Consider the following 16,452-nt stretch of genomic DNA (forward strand, 5'->3'; position numbering starts at 1 on the left):
TGATAGAGCTATCACCTCTAGCAACAACACGGGTGAATTTTACAGTATTGAGTAAGAGAAGCCAGACACAAAATAATTCAACTTCTCTGAGTCCACTTATATGCCTTTCAAAGACAGACACAATTAATTTATGGTTTAGAATTCATAACAGTGATTCCTCTTCAAGGGTGGCTACTAATAGGGAATAGGACTGGTAACAGGAATGAAGAGGCCGTTCACATGCTGGTAATAGTCTCTCTCCCAGTCCAAGACTGCTGTTACATGAACATGGTCATTTTTGGAAAATTTGTTGAGCTGAACACTTAATGATTTGTGTACATTCCTGTATACCTGTTTTACTTTAACAAAAACAAAATGTGTAGGGATTATATTATTGGTGTTTCTGCTTGCGTTTACGTGGCTCAAATAATATAAGAAATGTATAACATGCTTAATCACAGAGAAGTTTAATAAACAACAGAAATTCACTAGGATTTCTAGAAATACTAGAGTTTATCTTAGTGTAACTGTGAGCATTTGAGCAGGTTCTCTGCCTTTCTCGTCAAGGTATTTTTCCTCTCGTGTTGGAACTGTGTCCCAGTTCAGGGAGGTAATAGCCATAGCAGACCTCTTCATGGACCTTACCAACACAGCATCTTCTGGGTCATCGAACACAGTTCTGCAAAAATGGCAATTAACATCAGAAAAAAAAATCCATTAAGCCACAGTGAAATTTTCATTCAAAGAAACAAATGCCATATTTTTCTATGCTATTTTTAACCTCGTACCGCTAACAAATAACTTTGGGCCTCTACTGACAAATGACTTGTAGAATAAGGAATGCTAGTTTTACCATATATATTGTTTATTTTTTAAAATTCAGTTTTTGAACATATTTGGGATCGGCTATTCCAGTTTAGGTCTCACACGTGAATGTGTTTATGATTTGAAACCAGTGTTGAATGAGATGATTAAAATATTTGTAGATGTCATATGCATATTAGTATCTTAAGAACATTTTGTTAGAAAGTTATGATTACATTATGCCATTATTTTATAAATGTGCTTGGGGATAATATTTTTCAACCTGAATCCAAAGAAAAAATACCGAAGTGCAAAATCGAAAAAGAATGATGATTTTTAAAGTTTATCAATATTCATGAATTTGAAATGTTTTCCATAGTTTAATGAAGTATTTGCTATTGAAAACGTAAATTCCAGAGAATATAAAATGTTAATCTACATAACTGCTCTCACTGAACATATTTGGAGGAATATTAAACATTTGTAATTTGCTAGTAAGTCTTAGGTTTCATTTTTTATGCATTGAATCAGCCTTTCATTTTTTTCTGGTTATAATAATAATATTAAAAACATATCAAATATGAATAAATAGCTTGAGCTTATTTATCACAGAAAGATGGCAATTTTTTCCCCCATCTATTGAAGTTAGTCATTTTTTAACTCATTAAAATCTATTTTGGAAATTGAAGATAATTTAAAGTCAACACAATCATGATAATAAAGTTAAAAAATCACTTACTTGTCTACATTATTCGCAAATGCAAAATCTAAAAAAAAATACATTTCTAAATTAGTATTTTTCAAATGTTTATTCAGCATTTAAAAACAATGGAACAATGCTATCAAGGAAAAGTCTAGAGCACAACTCTCTGCTTTTTGAATGGTTATTTAGATGAATAGTTCAATCCTTCAAAAATGCCTTGATACCTAAACTCAAACTGAACTTTTCTATTATAGTGCCTTGGGTTTGCCTTAGGTTTTGAGGCAAATTCTTTAATTCAATACAGATCTCAAAACTGAGAACAGAACGCTTAATCAATTAAGTTACCAGTGGAATCCAAGTGGGGATTTTTGTAATTAAGATATTGAGTCTCATGCAGAAACCAATTCTTTTTTTTTTTTTTTCAGATAGACACATACATCTATAAATGGACTAACAGACCAAATGAGGAGAAATACTTAGGGCAGTTTAAACCATTTGGATTCTTGGCATTAACTTCAAAGAAATCGAATAAACAAATCCTAGATCACAAGAATCTCCATCTTCCCTAGCTTTGGGAGCTCAAAGGCTAGTCCTCAAAGCCGGGATTTCTTATGGTATCTTCCAAAGACTGTCATTGCTTTGTTCATTCCTCTCCAAAGGCTAGTGCCAGGCTAGACATGGAATGTACCAGCACCTGTTGGGCCACCAAAGCCCACAGTATGAGTCCTGCCAATCCACAAGCAGCAGGGAGCACACAGCCTCTGCCTTAGGAGAGGAGTTCATGGCATTGTTCCCTTCACGAATGGGTAACCCAAGGCTCCCGTTCCCTTTCTGATCTCCCCAGACTCTTTTCCTACACTTTTTTTTTTTTTTTTTTAGAATTTCTATTTATTTATTTTTAAGTAATCTCTACACCCATTGTGGGGCTTGAACTCACAACCCCAAATCAAGGGTCCCATGCTCTTTCAACTGAGCCAGCCAGGTGCCCCTCCTACATTTTAAGTTACAAAGTGCACCTTTTGCTTATAATGAATATAAACAGGAAAATAGAAAGTGAAACTTCTCTTGACCTTTCTCATTCCTCTTATCAGAGGTATCACTATTGAGAGTTGTGTATGTATGTTTCCAGCCTCCTATGTGCATACACATGTGTACTCACACACATACATATACCCAGTTCCAATTTTGTTAGTACTCTGCATTACATTACTCCATGATGTATTTTTTATACTCCATTTATCATACAATAATTCTCAAATACAACAGTTCATATTGTATGAATGTACCATAACTTAATATTCTATGAAGGACCAGAGTACTTTCACTATTTTTTCTATTACACAAAATGTTTCAATGAACAGCTTTACATGTAAATCTTTGTTCTTAGGTGCAAATGCTTCTGTAAAAGAGACTTCATATTTAATTGCTATGTTGAATGCTTTGCACATTTTGTATGTTGATGGATGCTGCCCTATTGCCGTATGGTCTTCCAAGAAAGTTGAACTAGTTTATACTCTTATCAATAATGTATAAGTTGTGCTTTTTCTCTCTTAATTATTAACTTTTATTAATCTTTTCAACTTTTATGTATCTGCCGGATGAAAATAATATCTCATTGTATTATTTTGCATTTACTCGCTCACTAGTAAGGCTGATCATTAGATGACACATTTATTTCCTTCTCTAAATGTCCTGTCCATAGCTTTTGTCACTTTTTTAATTTGGAGTTTACAAATTGATTTATAGAAACACTTTAATATAATGGGAGCCTATTGTATATATTGCAAAGATTTATTTCTATTATGTCTTTTAATTTTGTTCCTACATCATATAATGCTTTTCATTTATATGTAGTTTAAATCTGTCAACATTTCATTTTTATGGCCCTGGGTTTTATGTAAAGCTTTGACTGGCCTTCTCAGAATTATAAAAGTTTTTTTTTTTTCCAGCACTTTTCAATTCATTTACATTTAAATTCTTAATCTCTCTGGAATGTATTTTTACTTATGATGTCTCCCTAAGAAAGTGGTTTTAGTTTCTTCCTTTCTTTTTTTTTAAATAGGCTCCACACCCAGCATGGAGCCCAACACAGGGCTTGCACTCAACGACCCTGAGATCAAGACCTGAGCTGAGATCAAGAGTTGGACTGCTAACTGACTGAGCCACCCAGGTGCCCCAGTTTTAGTTTATGTCTTTAGCCCAGGACGCTCCATGGCACAACGCCAGTGGCCCCCAGTTATTATTTTCTATGTAAATGGTGCCTACCTGGCTTCCACAGCATGCTCTGCTGACTGCTGATTTTTGCCTTCACAAATTCTTCTGACTCTGCAGTTTTTACTCAATTCCCAACCAATCTCCAGATCTTACACTGGCCTCTGGTACCTCTCTGAGGCTTCATGCTCAAAGAACACTTGGCGTTTGCTTTCCAGGGTATGCCTGGTGTCACTCCTACCCAGAATCAGAGATGTCTTTAAAGGCTGGCTTCCCAAGCCTTCGATCCCCCAGCTCAAAACTATTAATTTGGGGGGCGCCTGGGTGGCGGAATCAGTTAAGCATCTAACTCTTGGTTTTAGCTCAGGTCATGATCTCAGGGTTGTGAGATTGAGCCCTACGTTAGACTCCGTGCTCCGCACAAAATCTGCTTGAGATTTTCTCTCTCTCCCTCTGCCCTTCCCACTCCTGCTCTCTCTCTCTGATACATAAATAAATCTTTAGAAAAAAAAAACTTTTAGTTTTTACTTTTCTCTGGAATCTGTCCTTTTGCCTTATATCTGGATTCACCCACTGTAATGAACTACCATTTTTTAAACAGTCTACCTGACTTTCTTTTTGGTTTTCTTCTTCACTCTTCCTAACACATGCCTCAGCTGCTAGGCCCAGGCTCTGGGACATCATCCCCCAGCCTGGTCTCAGCACCTTGAGTTCTGTCTTGTTTAGGGGAGAAGAGCAAATATCACAGAAACCCAGCAGTTTGACTTGGACCACTAGTAGACATTTAAAAATTTTATTGATATTTTCATTTCTTTTATTTTAAGATTTTATTTATTTATTTGAGAAAGAGAGAGAGGGAGAGTGAGCATGAGAGAGAGAAAGAGAGAGAACCAGCAGAAGGAGAAGCAGAGGGAGAGGGAGAAGCAGGCTCCCCACTGAGCAGGGAGCCCATCGCGGGACTCGATCCCAGGACCCTGAGATCATGACCTGAGCCGAAGTCAGCTGCTTAAACGACAGAGCCATTGAGGTGCCCCTATTTTCATTTCTTTTAATCGCCCTTAATGTCTTTCCCCATTTAGGTAGCTGGTGGGAAACCTGCAAATATCTACCTCTTTAAAGCCATAGAGAGCCCACAACATTTTGATTCTGAGGTTATTGGTTTTCAATCAATAAGCACCAAAGACATTAATGGAAACAGGTGCCTGTGTTTTACTCATATCTATTTGACAAGTATGGATAGCTGGGATTTGAAGAAACTCCAAGCTGACCTTTGCTTCTCAAGCTATTTGAATATAATTGGTTTCTTTCCCAATTTAAGATTAAAGATAATGAAATCAAAATGTGGTGTTAAAATTGCCTTATGGACAGTTTTAGGTATGGTTTCTTTCCAGTAAAAGAATTCAGAATCCTAAATGTTCATGTCACAGCAAGATGAGATTTATATCAAAGCAAATACTGAAACTATAAAACTCTAAGCCATATTTTAAAAACCTACATAGCGGGTTTTATTAGTTTCATTATACATGGTCAGCTATTAAGATAAGCTAAAGTAAGCCAAGCTAAAGTATTGGAATAAAAATACTATTTAGTTGCTATGATATACTGGCATTTTGTAGGAAATGAGAAGATTAGAGTCATGCCAATTTTTAAGAGGGCTATAGTCAACATAGCTATGAATTAAGAACAACTCTCAAATGCAATAAAACATTCTCCTATTCTTTCTTCCTCTGATTTTGTTTTTGGAGGCTTAATATGGGAAAGTAGTAAAGCGAATAAAATGCTAATAGTTTTTTCAGCAATCTGCACCAAAGAAAAGTGCTAAACATGGTGATCAGCGGTTCTCCTCACACCTGTAACAACTGTAGCACTGAGTAACACAGGGGGTGGTCTTACATTGCTTGTTATTGTGTAAGCTATTTTTAGGAGTGGAGATTTTCTATCCAGAGAGTCATTGCCTAGCACAGGCATGGCTCACTTGCACTAATCCAGTAACATTCAGTTTGCGCATCTTAACGTGAAGTGAAAGGAAAACCAAGGTTGAGACTAAGAGCAGCTCAATTTATCATGAACTTGATAGGTGGCTGATCAGGTGTGGTAATGTTTCCATACTAAGTGTCATCCCAGCCAGAGGAAGATATGGTCCCCATTTTTAAAAATCAGAAAGCTGAAGCAAATTAATGTCCAGATTAATAAAACTTCTAATTACTAACACAGTTGGTGTTCCTAGGGTAATCTGATCCCAAAGCTTGTGCTCTCACCTCTACACTGCTGGTTCTTTAACTAGCATGTGTATCAGGATCCCCTGAAAGTCTTGTTGAAACATAGCTTTCTGGGTCCCATCCTTGAGCTTCTAATTTTTTTTTAAATTTTTTTAAATTTTTTTAATTCTTATGTTAATCCCCATACATTACATCATTAGTTTTAGATGTAGTGTTCCATGATTCATTGTTTGTGCATAACACCCAGTGCTCCATGCAGAATGTGCCCTCCTCAATACCCATCACCAGGCTAACCCATACTCCCACCCCCTCCCCTCTAGAACCCTCAGTTTGTTTTTCAGAGTCCATCGTCTCTCATGCTTCGTCTACCCCTCAGATTTCCCTCCCTTCATTCTTCCCCTCCTGCTACCTTCTTCTTCTTCTTTTTTTCTTTCCTTAACATATATTGCATTATTTGTTTCAGAGGTACAGATCTGAGATTCAACAGTCTTGCACAATTCACAGCGCTTACCAGAGAACATACCCTCCCCAATGTCTATTACCCAGTCACCCTCTCCCTCCCACCCCAACCCCCACTCCAGCAACCCTGTTTGTTTCCTGTGATTAAGAATTCCTCATATCAGTGAGGTCATATGATACATGTCTTTCTCTGTTTGACTTATTTCGCTCAACATAATACCCTCCAGTTCCATCCACATCGTTGCAAATGGCAAGATCTCATTCCTTTTGATGGCTGCATAATATTCCATTGTATATATATACCACTTCTTCTTTATCCATTCATCTGTCAATGGACATCTTGGCTCTTTCCACAGTTTGGCTATTGTGGACATTGCTGCTATAAACATTGGGTTGCACGTACCCTTTTGGATCCCTACTTTTGTATCTTTGGGGTAAATACCCAGTAGTGCAATTGCTGGATCATATGGTAGCTCTATTTTCAACTTTTTGAGGAACGTCCTTACTGTTTTCCAGAGTGGCTGCACCAGCTTGCATTCCCACCAACAGTGTAGGAGGGTTCCCCTTTCTCCACATCCCCGCCAACATCTGTCTTTTCCTGACTTGTTAATTTTAGCCATTCTGACTGGTGTGAGGTGGTATCTCATTGAGGTTTTGATTTGGATTTCCCTGATGCCGAGCGATATTGAGCACTTTTTCATGTGTCTGTTGGCCATTTGGATGTCTTCTTTGGAAAAATGTCTGTTCGTGTCTTCTGCCCATTTCTTGATTGGATTCTTTGTTCTTTGGGTGTTGAGTTTGATGAGTTCTTTATAGATTTTGGATACTAGCCCTTTATCTGATAGGTCATTTGCAAATATCTTCTCCCATTCTGTCGGTTGTCTTTTGGTTTTGTTGACTGTTTCCTTTGCTTTGTAAAAGCTTTTTATCTTTTTTTTTTTTAAGATTTATTTATCTATTTATTTGAAAGAGAGAATGAGAGAGAGAGCACACATGAGAGGGGAGAGGGTCAGAGGGAGAAGCAGACTCCCCACTGAGCAGGGAGCCCGATGCGGGGCTCGATCCTGGGACTCCAGGATCACGACCTGAGCCGAAGGCAGTCGCTTAACCAACTGAGCCACCCAGGCATCCCTAAAAGCTTTTTATCTTGATGAAGTCCCAATAGTTCATTTTTGCCTTTGCTTCCCTTGCCTTTGGCGATGTTTCTAGGAAGACGTTGCTTCGGCTGAGGTCGAAGAGGTTGCTGCCTGTGTCCTCCTTTAGGATTTTGATGGACTCCTGTCTCACATTGAGGTCTTTCAACCATTTTGAGTCTATTTTTTTGTGTGGTGTAAGGAAATGGTCCAGTTTCATTCTTCTGCATGTGGCTATCCAATTTTCCCAACACCATTTGTTGAAGAGACTTGTCTTTTTTCCATTGGACATTCTTTCCTGCTTTGTCAAAGATTAGTTGACCATAAAGTTGAGGGTCCATTTCTGGGCTCTCTATTCTGTCCCATTGATCTATGTGCCTGTTTTTGTGCCAGTACCATACTGTCTTGATGATGACAGCTTTGTAATAGAGCTGGAAGTCCAGAATTGAGATGCCGCCAGCTTTGATTTTCTTTTTCAACATTCCTCTGGCTATGCGGGGTCTTTTCTGGTTCCATGTGAATTTTAGGGTTATTTGTTCCATTTCTTTGAAAAAAGTGGATGGTATTTTGATGGGGATTGCATTGAATGTGTAGATTGCTCTAGTTAGCATTGACATCTTCACAATATTTGTTCTTCCAATCCATGAGCATGGAATGTTTTTCCATTTCTTTGTGTCTTCCTCAATTTCTTTCATGAGTATTTTATAGTTTTCTGAGTACAGATCCTTTGCCTCTTTGGTTAGATTTATTCCTAGGTATCTTATGGTTTTGGGTGCAATTGTAAATGGGATCGACTCTGTAATTTCTCTTTCTTCTGTCTTGTTGTTGGTGTATAGAAATGTCACTGACTTTTGTGCATTGATTTTATATCCTGCCACTTTACTGAATTCCTGTATGAGTTCTAGCAGTTTTGGGGTGGAGTCTTTGCGGTTTTCCACATAAAGTGTCATATCATCTGCAAAGAGTGAGAGTTTGACTTCTTCTTTGCCAATTCGGATGCCTTTTATTTCTTTTTGTTGTCTGATTGCTGTGGCTAGGACTTCTAGTACTATGTTGAATAGCAGTGGTGATAGTGGACATCCCTGCCGTGTTCCTGACCTTAGGGGGAAAGCTCTCAGTTTTTCCCCATTGAGAATGATATTTGCTGTAGGTTTTCATAGATGGCTTTTATGATATTGAGGTATGTACCCTCTATGCCTATACTCCGAAGAGTTTTGATCAAGAAAGGATGCTGTACTTTGTCAAATGCTTTTTCTGCATCTATTGAGAGGATCATATGATTCTTGTTCTTTCTTTTGTTAATGTATAGTATCACGTTGATTGATTTGCGGTTGTTGAACCAACCTTGCAGCCCAGGGATAAATCCCACTTGGTCGTGGTGAATAATCCTTTTAATGTACTGTTGGATCCTATTGGCTAGTATTTTGGTGAGAATTTTTGCATCCATGTTCATCAGGGATATTGGTCTGTAATTCTCCTTTTTGATGGGGTCTTTGTCTGGTTTTGGGATCAAGGTAATGCTGGCCTCATAAAATGAGTTTGGAAGTTTTCCTTCCATTTCTATTTTATGGAACAGTTTCAGAAGAATAGGTATTAATTCTTCTTGAAATGTTTGGTAGAATTCCCCTGGGAAGCCATCTGGCCCTGGGCTTTTGTTTGTTGGGAGATTTTTGATGACTGCTTCAATTTCCTTACTGGTTATAGGTCTGTTCAGGTTTTCTATTTCTTTCTGGTTCAGTTTCAGTAGTTGATACATCTCTAGGAATGCATCCATTTCTTCCAGGTTATCTAATTTGCTGGCATAGAGTTGCTCATAATATGTTTTTATAATTGTATTTCTTTGGTGTTGGTTGTGATCTCTCCTCTTTCATTCATGATTTTGTTGATTTGGGTCATTTCTCTTTTCTTTTTGATAAGTCTGGCCAGGGGTTTATCAATCTTGTTAATTCTTTCAAAGAACCAGCTCCTAGTTTCGTTGATCTCTTCTACTGTTCTTTTGGTTTCTATTTCATTGATTTCTGCTCTGATCTTTATTATTTCTCTTCTCCTGCTGGGTTTAGGCTTTATTTGCTGTTCTTTCTCCAGCTCCTTTAGGTGGAGGGTTAGGTTGTGTACTTGAGACCTTTCTTGTTTCTTGAGAAAGGCTTGTATTGCTATATACTTTCCTCTTAGGACTGCCTTTGCTGCATCCCAATGAATAGTTGAATAGTTGTGTTTTCATTTTCATTGGTTTCCATGTATTTTTTTAATTCTTCTTTAATTTCCTGGTTGACCCATTCATTCTTCAGTAGGATGCTCTTTAGCCTCCATGTATTTGAGTTCTTTCTGACTTTCCTCTTGTGATTGAGTTCTAGTTTCAAAGCATTGTGGTCTGAAAATAGGCAGGGAATGATCCCAATCTTTTGGTACCAGTTGAGACCTGATTTATGACCTAGGATGTGATCTATTCTGGAGAATGTTCCATGGGCACTAGAGAAGAATGTGTATTCCGTTGCTTTGGGATGGAATGTTCTGAATATGTCTGTGAAGTCCATTTGGTCCAGTGTGTCATTTAAATTCTTTATTTACTTGTTGATCTTTTGCTTAGACGATCTGTCCATTTCAGTGAGGGGGGTTTTAAAGTCCCCCACTATTATTGTATTGTTGTCGATGTGTTTCTTTGCTTTTGTTATTAATTGGCTTATATAATTGGCTGCTCCTATGTTAGGGGCATAGATATTTATAATTGTTAGATCTTGTTGGATAGACCCTTTAAGTAGGATATAATGTCCTTCCTCATCTCTTATTACAGTCTTTGGTTTAAAATCTAATTTGTCTGATATAAGGATTGACACCCCAGCTTTCTTTTGGTGTTCATTAGCATGGGAAATGGTTTTCCACCCCCTCACTTTCAATCTGGGCGTCTCTTTTGTTCTAAAATGAGTCTCTTGCAGACAGCATATCAATGGGTCTTGTTTTTTAATCCAATCTGATAGCCTGTGTCTTTTGATTGGGGCATTGAGCCCATTTACATTCAGGGTAACTGTTGAAAGATAGGAATTTAGTGCCATTGTATTGTCTGTAAGGTGACTGTTACTGTATACTGTCTGTGTTCCTTTCTGGTCTATGTTGCTTTTAGGCTCTCTCTTTGCTTAGAGGACCCCTTTCAATATTTCTTGTAGGGCTGGTTTTGTGTTTGCAAATTCCTTTAGTTTTTGTTTGTCCTGGAAGCTTTTTATCTCTCCTTCAATTTTCAATGACAGCCTAGCTGGATATGGTATTCTTGGCTGCATATTTTTCTCATTTAGTGCTCTGAATATATCCTGTCAGTCCTTTCTGGCCTGCCAGGTCTCTGTGGATAGGTCTGTTGCCAATCTAATGTTTCTACCATTGTAGGTTACAGACCTCTTCTCCCGAGCTGCTTTCAGGATTTTCTCTTTGTCTATGAGACTCATAAGTTTTACTATTAGATGTTGGGGTGTTGACCTATTTTTATTGATTTTGAGAGGGGTTCTCTGTGCTTCCTGGATTTTGATGCCTGTTTCCTTCCCCAAATTAGGGAAGTTCTCTGCTATAATTTGCTCCATTATACCTTCTGCCCCTCTCTCTCTTTCTTCTTCTTCTGGGATCCCAATTATTCTAATGTTGTTTCGTCTTATGGTATCAAGCGCTTATCTCTTGAATTCTGCCCTTGTGATCCAGTAGTTGTTTATCTCTCTTTTTCTCAGCTTCTTTATTTTCCATCATTTGGTCCTCTATATCACTGATTCTCTCTTCAGCCTCATTTATCCTAGCAGTTAGTGCCCCCATATTTGATTGCACCTCATTAATAGCCTTTTTGATTTCGACTTGGTTAGATTTTAGTTCTTTTACTTCTCCAGAAAGGGTTTCTCTAATAACTACCATGCTTTTCTCAAGCCCAGCTAGTATCTTTAAAGTGATGATTCTGAACTCTAGATCTGACATCGTACTAGTGTCCGTATTGAGTAGGTCCCTGGCATTCGGTACTACCTCTTGTTCTTTTTGTTGAGGTGATTTTTTCCGTCTTGTCATTCTGTGCAGAGGAGAATAGATTAATGAGAGAACAAAATGCTAGCAGAGTAACAATGTCCCCAGAAAATATACTCTAAACAAATCAGAAAAGACCTGAAACAGTGGGAAAAGAAAGGGAAAGAGAGAAAAAAGAAAAAGATAAAGATAAAAACAAACAAAAACAGAACAAAACAAAACAACAACAGCAACAACAAAAAACAGAATGTGATCAAATATGATCAGGCTGGTATATAGATCAGTGCCACACACTAGATTTTGGGTGTATTTTGGTCTTTTAGAAGAAAGTGCCTCCCAAAATTTTAAAGAAAGAAAAACTTATATATGTACAAAAATAAGGGTTGATATGATGAAGGGATGGAATATGACTGTAAAGATGGAAATTATAAAAAATTTTATAAAAGGAATTGATAAGAAGTTGTTTGAAAAAAGAAAGAAGAGGATTTAAAAAAAAGAAAAAAGAAAAAAGAAAAAAAAAGGGAGAGAATGTGATCAGGCAGGGGAGTAGAAAAAATACATATACTAGAGATTTAGGGTATATTTTGATCTGTTAGAAGAAACTATCTCAAAATTTTAAAGAGAAAACAACTTAAATATATATGCCAAAAATACGGGTAACTACTATGAAGGGATAGAATATGACTCTAAAAATGAAAAATAAAAATGTTTTTTTAAAAAAGGGATTGATAAGATGTTGGTTGAAAAAGGGAAAAAGAAAAATTCAAAAAAAAAAAAAAGAAAGAAAAAAATACAGTTAAAAAAAAATTAACTTTGAAAGACTAAAGAATCATGGTAAAAAAGCCATGAATTCTATGTATAGTATTCCCCTAGTGCTGGAGTTCTGCCATTCTCATTGATCAGTAAACTTGGTCTTGGCTGGCTGTTCTCGCTGAGCTTCTGGGGGAGGGGCCTGTTGCCGTGGTTCCCAAATGTCTCTGCCGGAGGCGGAATTGCCCCGCCCTTGCCCCCTCCCGGCTAAGTAATCTGCTCGGGTTTGCTCTCCGGGGTTTTGTTCCCTGCGAGCTTTCCGTACAGCTTTGGAGGCGGAGAGTGAAAATGGCGGCCTCCCACTCTCCGCCCCGGAGGAGCCGAGAACTCGGGGCCCCGCTCCTCAGTGAGCCCCCAGAGAAAAGCCGTCAGTCACTCCCATCTCCCCGGTCTCCAGGCGCACTCCGTGCTCACCCGGCCTGTGACTGCGCGTTTCTATCTCTGGCACCCGACCCCGGGTGGAGTCTCCAAACCCAGCAGATCCCTGCGGTGCGCTCCTGTGCGGCTCCTCCTGGGGGAGGAAGGTGAGTCTCCCCGGATCTGCCGCTTGCTGGGTCCCTGCTGGAGGAGCAGGGGCCCGACTGTGCCGCGGATCCCGGTTTATGGCGACCCCGAGCTGAGAGCCCGCGCCTGCGCTCCGCCTCTGCAGCCGGCTTCCCTGCTCCGTTACCTGGGAGCTCTGCCACACTCAGGCACCCCCGGTCTTTCTGTGACCCCGAGGGTCCTGAGACCACACTGTCCTGGAGGGTTCCACCCCCCGCTTAGCCACCAGAGTGACGTCCCTCGGCGGAGCAGACTTTTAAAAGTTCCGATTTTGTGCTCCGCGGCTCTATCACTTGCCAGAAGCGGCCGACGGAGGCCCCTCCCCCGCCGCCTATCCTCCCAAATATCGCCTCAGATTCACTTCTCCGCACGTCCTACCTTCCAGAAAGTGGTCGCTTTTCTGTTCAGAGAGTTGTTGCTATTCCTTTCTTCGATCTCCTGTTGGGTTTGTAGGTGTTCAGAATGGTTTGATCCCTATCCAGCTGAATTCCTGAGAGGAGACGAAATGCAGGTCTCCTACTCCTCCGCCTTCTTGCTCCGCCCCCCTTGAGCTTCTAATTTAGTAGATCTCTTTGGGGGCAAGAATTTGCATTTGTAATGAGGTCTTAAGTGATGCCGCTGTTACTCGTCTGGGGACCACCCTTTGAGAACCACCGTGCTACACTACACTTCTGCATCCAGAACATGTCCTGCAGACATTTCTTCCATTCTCTGGGACATGGAGTCGCTAAAGGAACAAGTTCAATGACACCTTGTAGAAACAATCATACAAATTGATGCATTCTACAGTGTAACTGGCCGAGTCCCTAAAAAAGGCATGGCAACAAATTTAGAAATCTACTTTAAATTTAAAAAGAATAAAGGCCCATAACAACCAAATGTAATTATGAACCTTGACTGATTTCTGGTTTGAAAAAGCAGATAGCAACCATCTTGGAACAACTGGGAAGCTTTGAATATTATTATATATTAAATAATACGAGTACAGAAAGTATTTTTTTAGGTATGATGGCGGCATTGTGGGCATGTAGGAAACTATCCTTATTTTTAAACTTGTAGGCTAAATTATTTAGGCGTGACGAGTCATGATGTCTACCAGTGAAACGTTCAAATGGTTCAGTGATGTTTTGATTTTTCCAGTTTACATTGAGTTTGGTGATGTCCAGTCAGATGTAACGAGAATCTTCTGAGGGGGTCCTTCATGAATAAAAAGGCAAAGCCTCATATATGAAGGGTGAAAATAGCAGAATGTTAATAATTAAATTATATATGGGTATATGTAGGTATTTAACATTCTTTCAAGTTTTCCTGTATTAGGAAAATTTCACATTAAAAAGTTGAGGGGAAAGTCTTGATTTTGACTTTTTTTTTTTTATCTCTTGCTCATTTTTGACTAACTTAGCTAGTTGCAGAATTTTTGGTTGACAATTACTTTTCCTCAGCATTTTAAAGGTCTTGGATCGCTGTTTGTGACTTCCATAATTGTAGTTGGGGAGCTTGTTGTGAATCTATAAATTATTATTTTATAGGTAATGTCCATTTGCATTCTATTTTTAGATCATTTTGCCTTTGGTGTGGATTTTTGTCATCATTGTACAGTATTTATGTCTTTGGATATGTAAGGATTCATAGCTTATCAAATTTGGAAAATCCTCAGTCATTATCAGTTCAAACATCACCCTCTGCCCAATTTCTCTATTTTTTCCTTGCAGGAAAAATAAGCTGATACTGGACCTTCTGTTTCCAGTGTCTCCTTGTGTCAACAGCTAATTAATATTTTCTATTTCTTGCTTTCTCTATTCTGCATTCTGGGTAATTTCTTCAAAATTATTTCCCCATTCACATTTTTTTCCTTCATTTCTAGAAAATCTTTTTTGGCTTATTTTTTGCAAACCTATGTTTGTCTCTTGGGCAAAGTGTTGCGAGGAAAGGTTTTTGTCTTTGCACCTTTTTTTTTGTACATCCTGTGATGCCTGGTGGTGTAACAGCCACCTTGTAACCGAAAAGCACACTTAGAGTAGAACAAAAGATAGATATATTCTTGAACACTGATGATATCATTGAACTTTGCACTAGCACTGAATACCCTACCTTTGTACTCTTTGCTGTGTGAGAAAAATCTCTGCTTCCTTAAGTCATTGAACTTGGATTTCTGTTACATAGAAGAAATTCAATTCCAACAAACGAAACATCACTGAAGATATTCAAGTTATACTTGTATATGATGACTGTGTATATGAATCCAACCAAAACATTAACAGTGATTATTTCTGGTGAAGGAATTGCAGATGATCTTTATTTCTTCTTAATATTTTTTTCCATGTTATCAACAACTTATAGATTTAATCGGTGAAATTGTCCAGTGATAGTGGTAATAGTAACAACCACAGCTTATTAACTGAGACATCTAGATACTGAAGAACTTCAAGATAATATCTCATTGTTATCACATTACTTAATTTAATAATTTAAACACATGAAGATAAAATTGCATATTGCTTTAATTAGACTAATAAAATTGGAAAATATTCATTTCACTATGTAGGTGCTTCGCTTATTATAAATTGCAGTTACTATTATAATCAAATTAGCTAAAGTCTGAGGAATTTTAATTTCATTTTTCTTCTTTTTTCAAAATACCTGGAGGTACTCTCCGGGCTGGTTTTTGCTTAAATGGTGCTCTAGGATCCCACGAGGCATCTACTCTTCCTCTGAATGCTATTGATTGAATAATACGAGTTCTTTCATGGTGAAAAATAGTAATCATTGCTCTTCTTTCATCTTCTGTAACTTCTGACAAATGCAAATAGTAATGTTATTGCATAGCATTATAGAGATGCAGAGGCTTTCAGAATACAATTGAACACTTTCAATAATGTGTTTATCTGGGCTATGCTATATGTGAACACCCTGTCAAAACTGTGAAGGGCAATCACAATTATTTCCATGATCTTACTGATGCTCAATATATGCCATCATGTCACAAGGCACAGATACTCCTAATGCACCCCAAACACTTTCTAACACATCACCATGGATGACTGAAATCACAACCTATGATACATTCCTTCATTTCCTCAGGGATGTGAGGAGTAACAGGAATAAGTGTAGGTTTTATATATCCTCATTAGGAAGTTAGTAGTTAATTATTAAGAATGTTCAAACCTATAGGGGCGCCTGGGTGGCTCAGTCGTTAAGTGTCTGCCTTTGGCTCAGGTCATGATCCCAGGGTCCTGGGATCGAGCCCCACATCTGGCTCTGCTCAGCAGGAAGCCTGCTTCTCCCTCCTCCACTCCCCTGCTTATATTCCCTCTCTCGCTATGTCTCTCTGTCAAAATAAATAAATAAAATCTTAAAAAAAAAAAAAAAAAGAGGGGCGCCTGGGTGGCTCAGTCATTAAGCGTCTGCCTTCGGCTTGGGTCATGGTCCCGGGGTCCTAGGTTTGAGCCCCGCATCGGGCTCTCTGCTCGGTAGGAGGCCTGCTTCTCCCTCTCCCACTCCCCCTGCTTGTGTTCCCTCTCTCGCTGTGTCTCTATCTGTCAAATAAATAAAATCTTAAAAAAAAAAAAAGACTGTTCAAACCTATAGAGATAGAAAGGTAGGT

At 38.6% G+C, this 16,452-nt stretch overlaps 1 protein-coding gene across 1 annotated transcript in view; it reads right to left on the reverse strand.

Moving 5' to 3' along the window:
- Positions 1–492: 492 nt before the first annotated feature.
- The window catches only part of LRRC72 (leucine rich repeat containing 72), a 46,465-nt gene continuing 30,505 nt past the window's right edge, over positions 493–16,452 (reverse strand). The window contains exons 7-9 of the mRNA XM_045864613.1: positions 15,489–15,641; positions 1,523–1,550; positions 493–658 (exon numbers count right to left, since the gene is read on the reverse strand). Of these exons, the coding sequence (XP_045720569.1) occupies positions 493–658; positions 1,523–1,550; positions 15,489–15,641 (347 nt within the window). The remainder of the gene's footprint in view (positions 659–1,522; positions 1,551–15,488; positions 15,642–16,452) is intronic.

Source organism: Mirounga angustirostris, unplaced genomic scaffold (assembly GCF_029215605.1).
Source record: "Mirounga angustirostris isolate CCGP_5_RB_7025 unplaced genomic scaffold, mMirAng1.0.hap1 SCAF_12, whole genome shotgun sequence".
Classification (NCBI taxonomy): Eukaryota; Metazoa; Chordata; class Mammalia; order Carnivora; family Phocidae; genus Mirounga; species Mirounga angustirostris.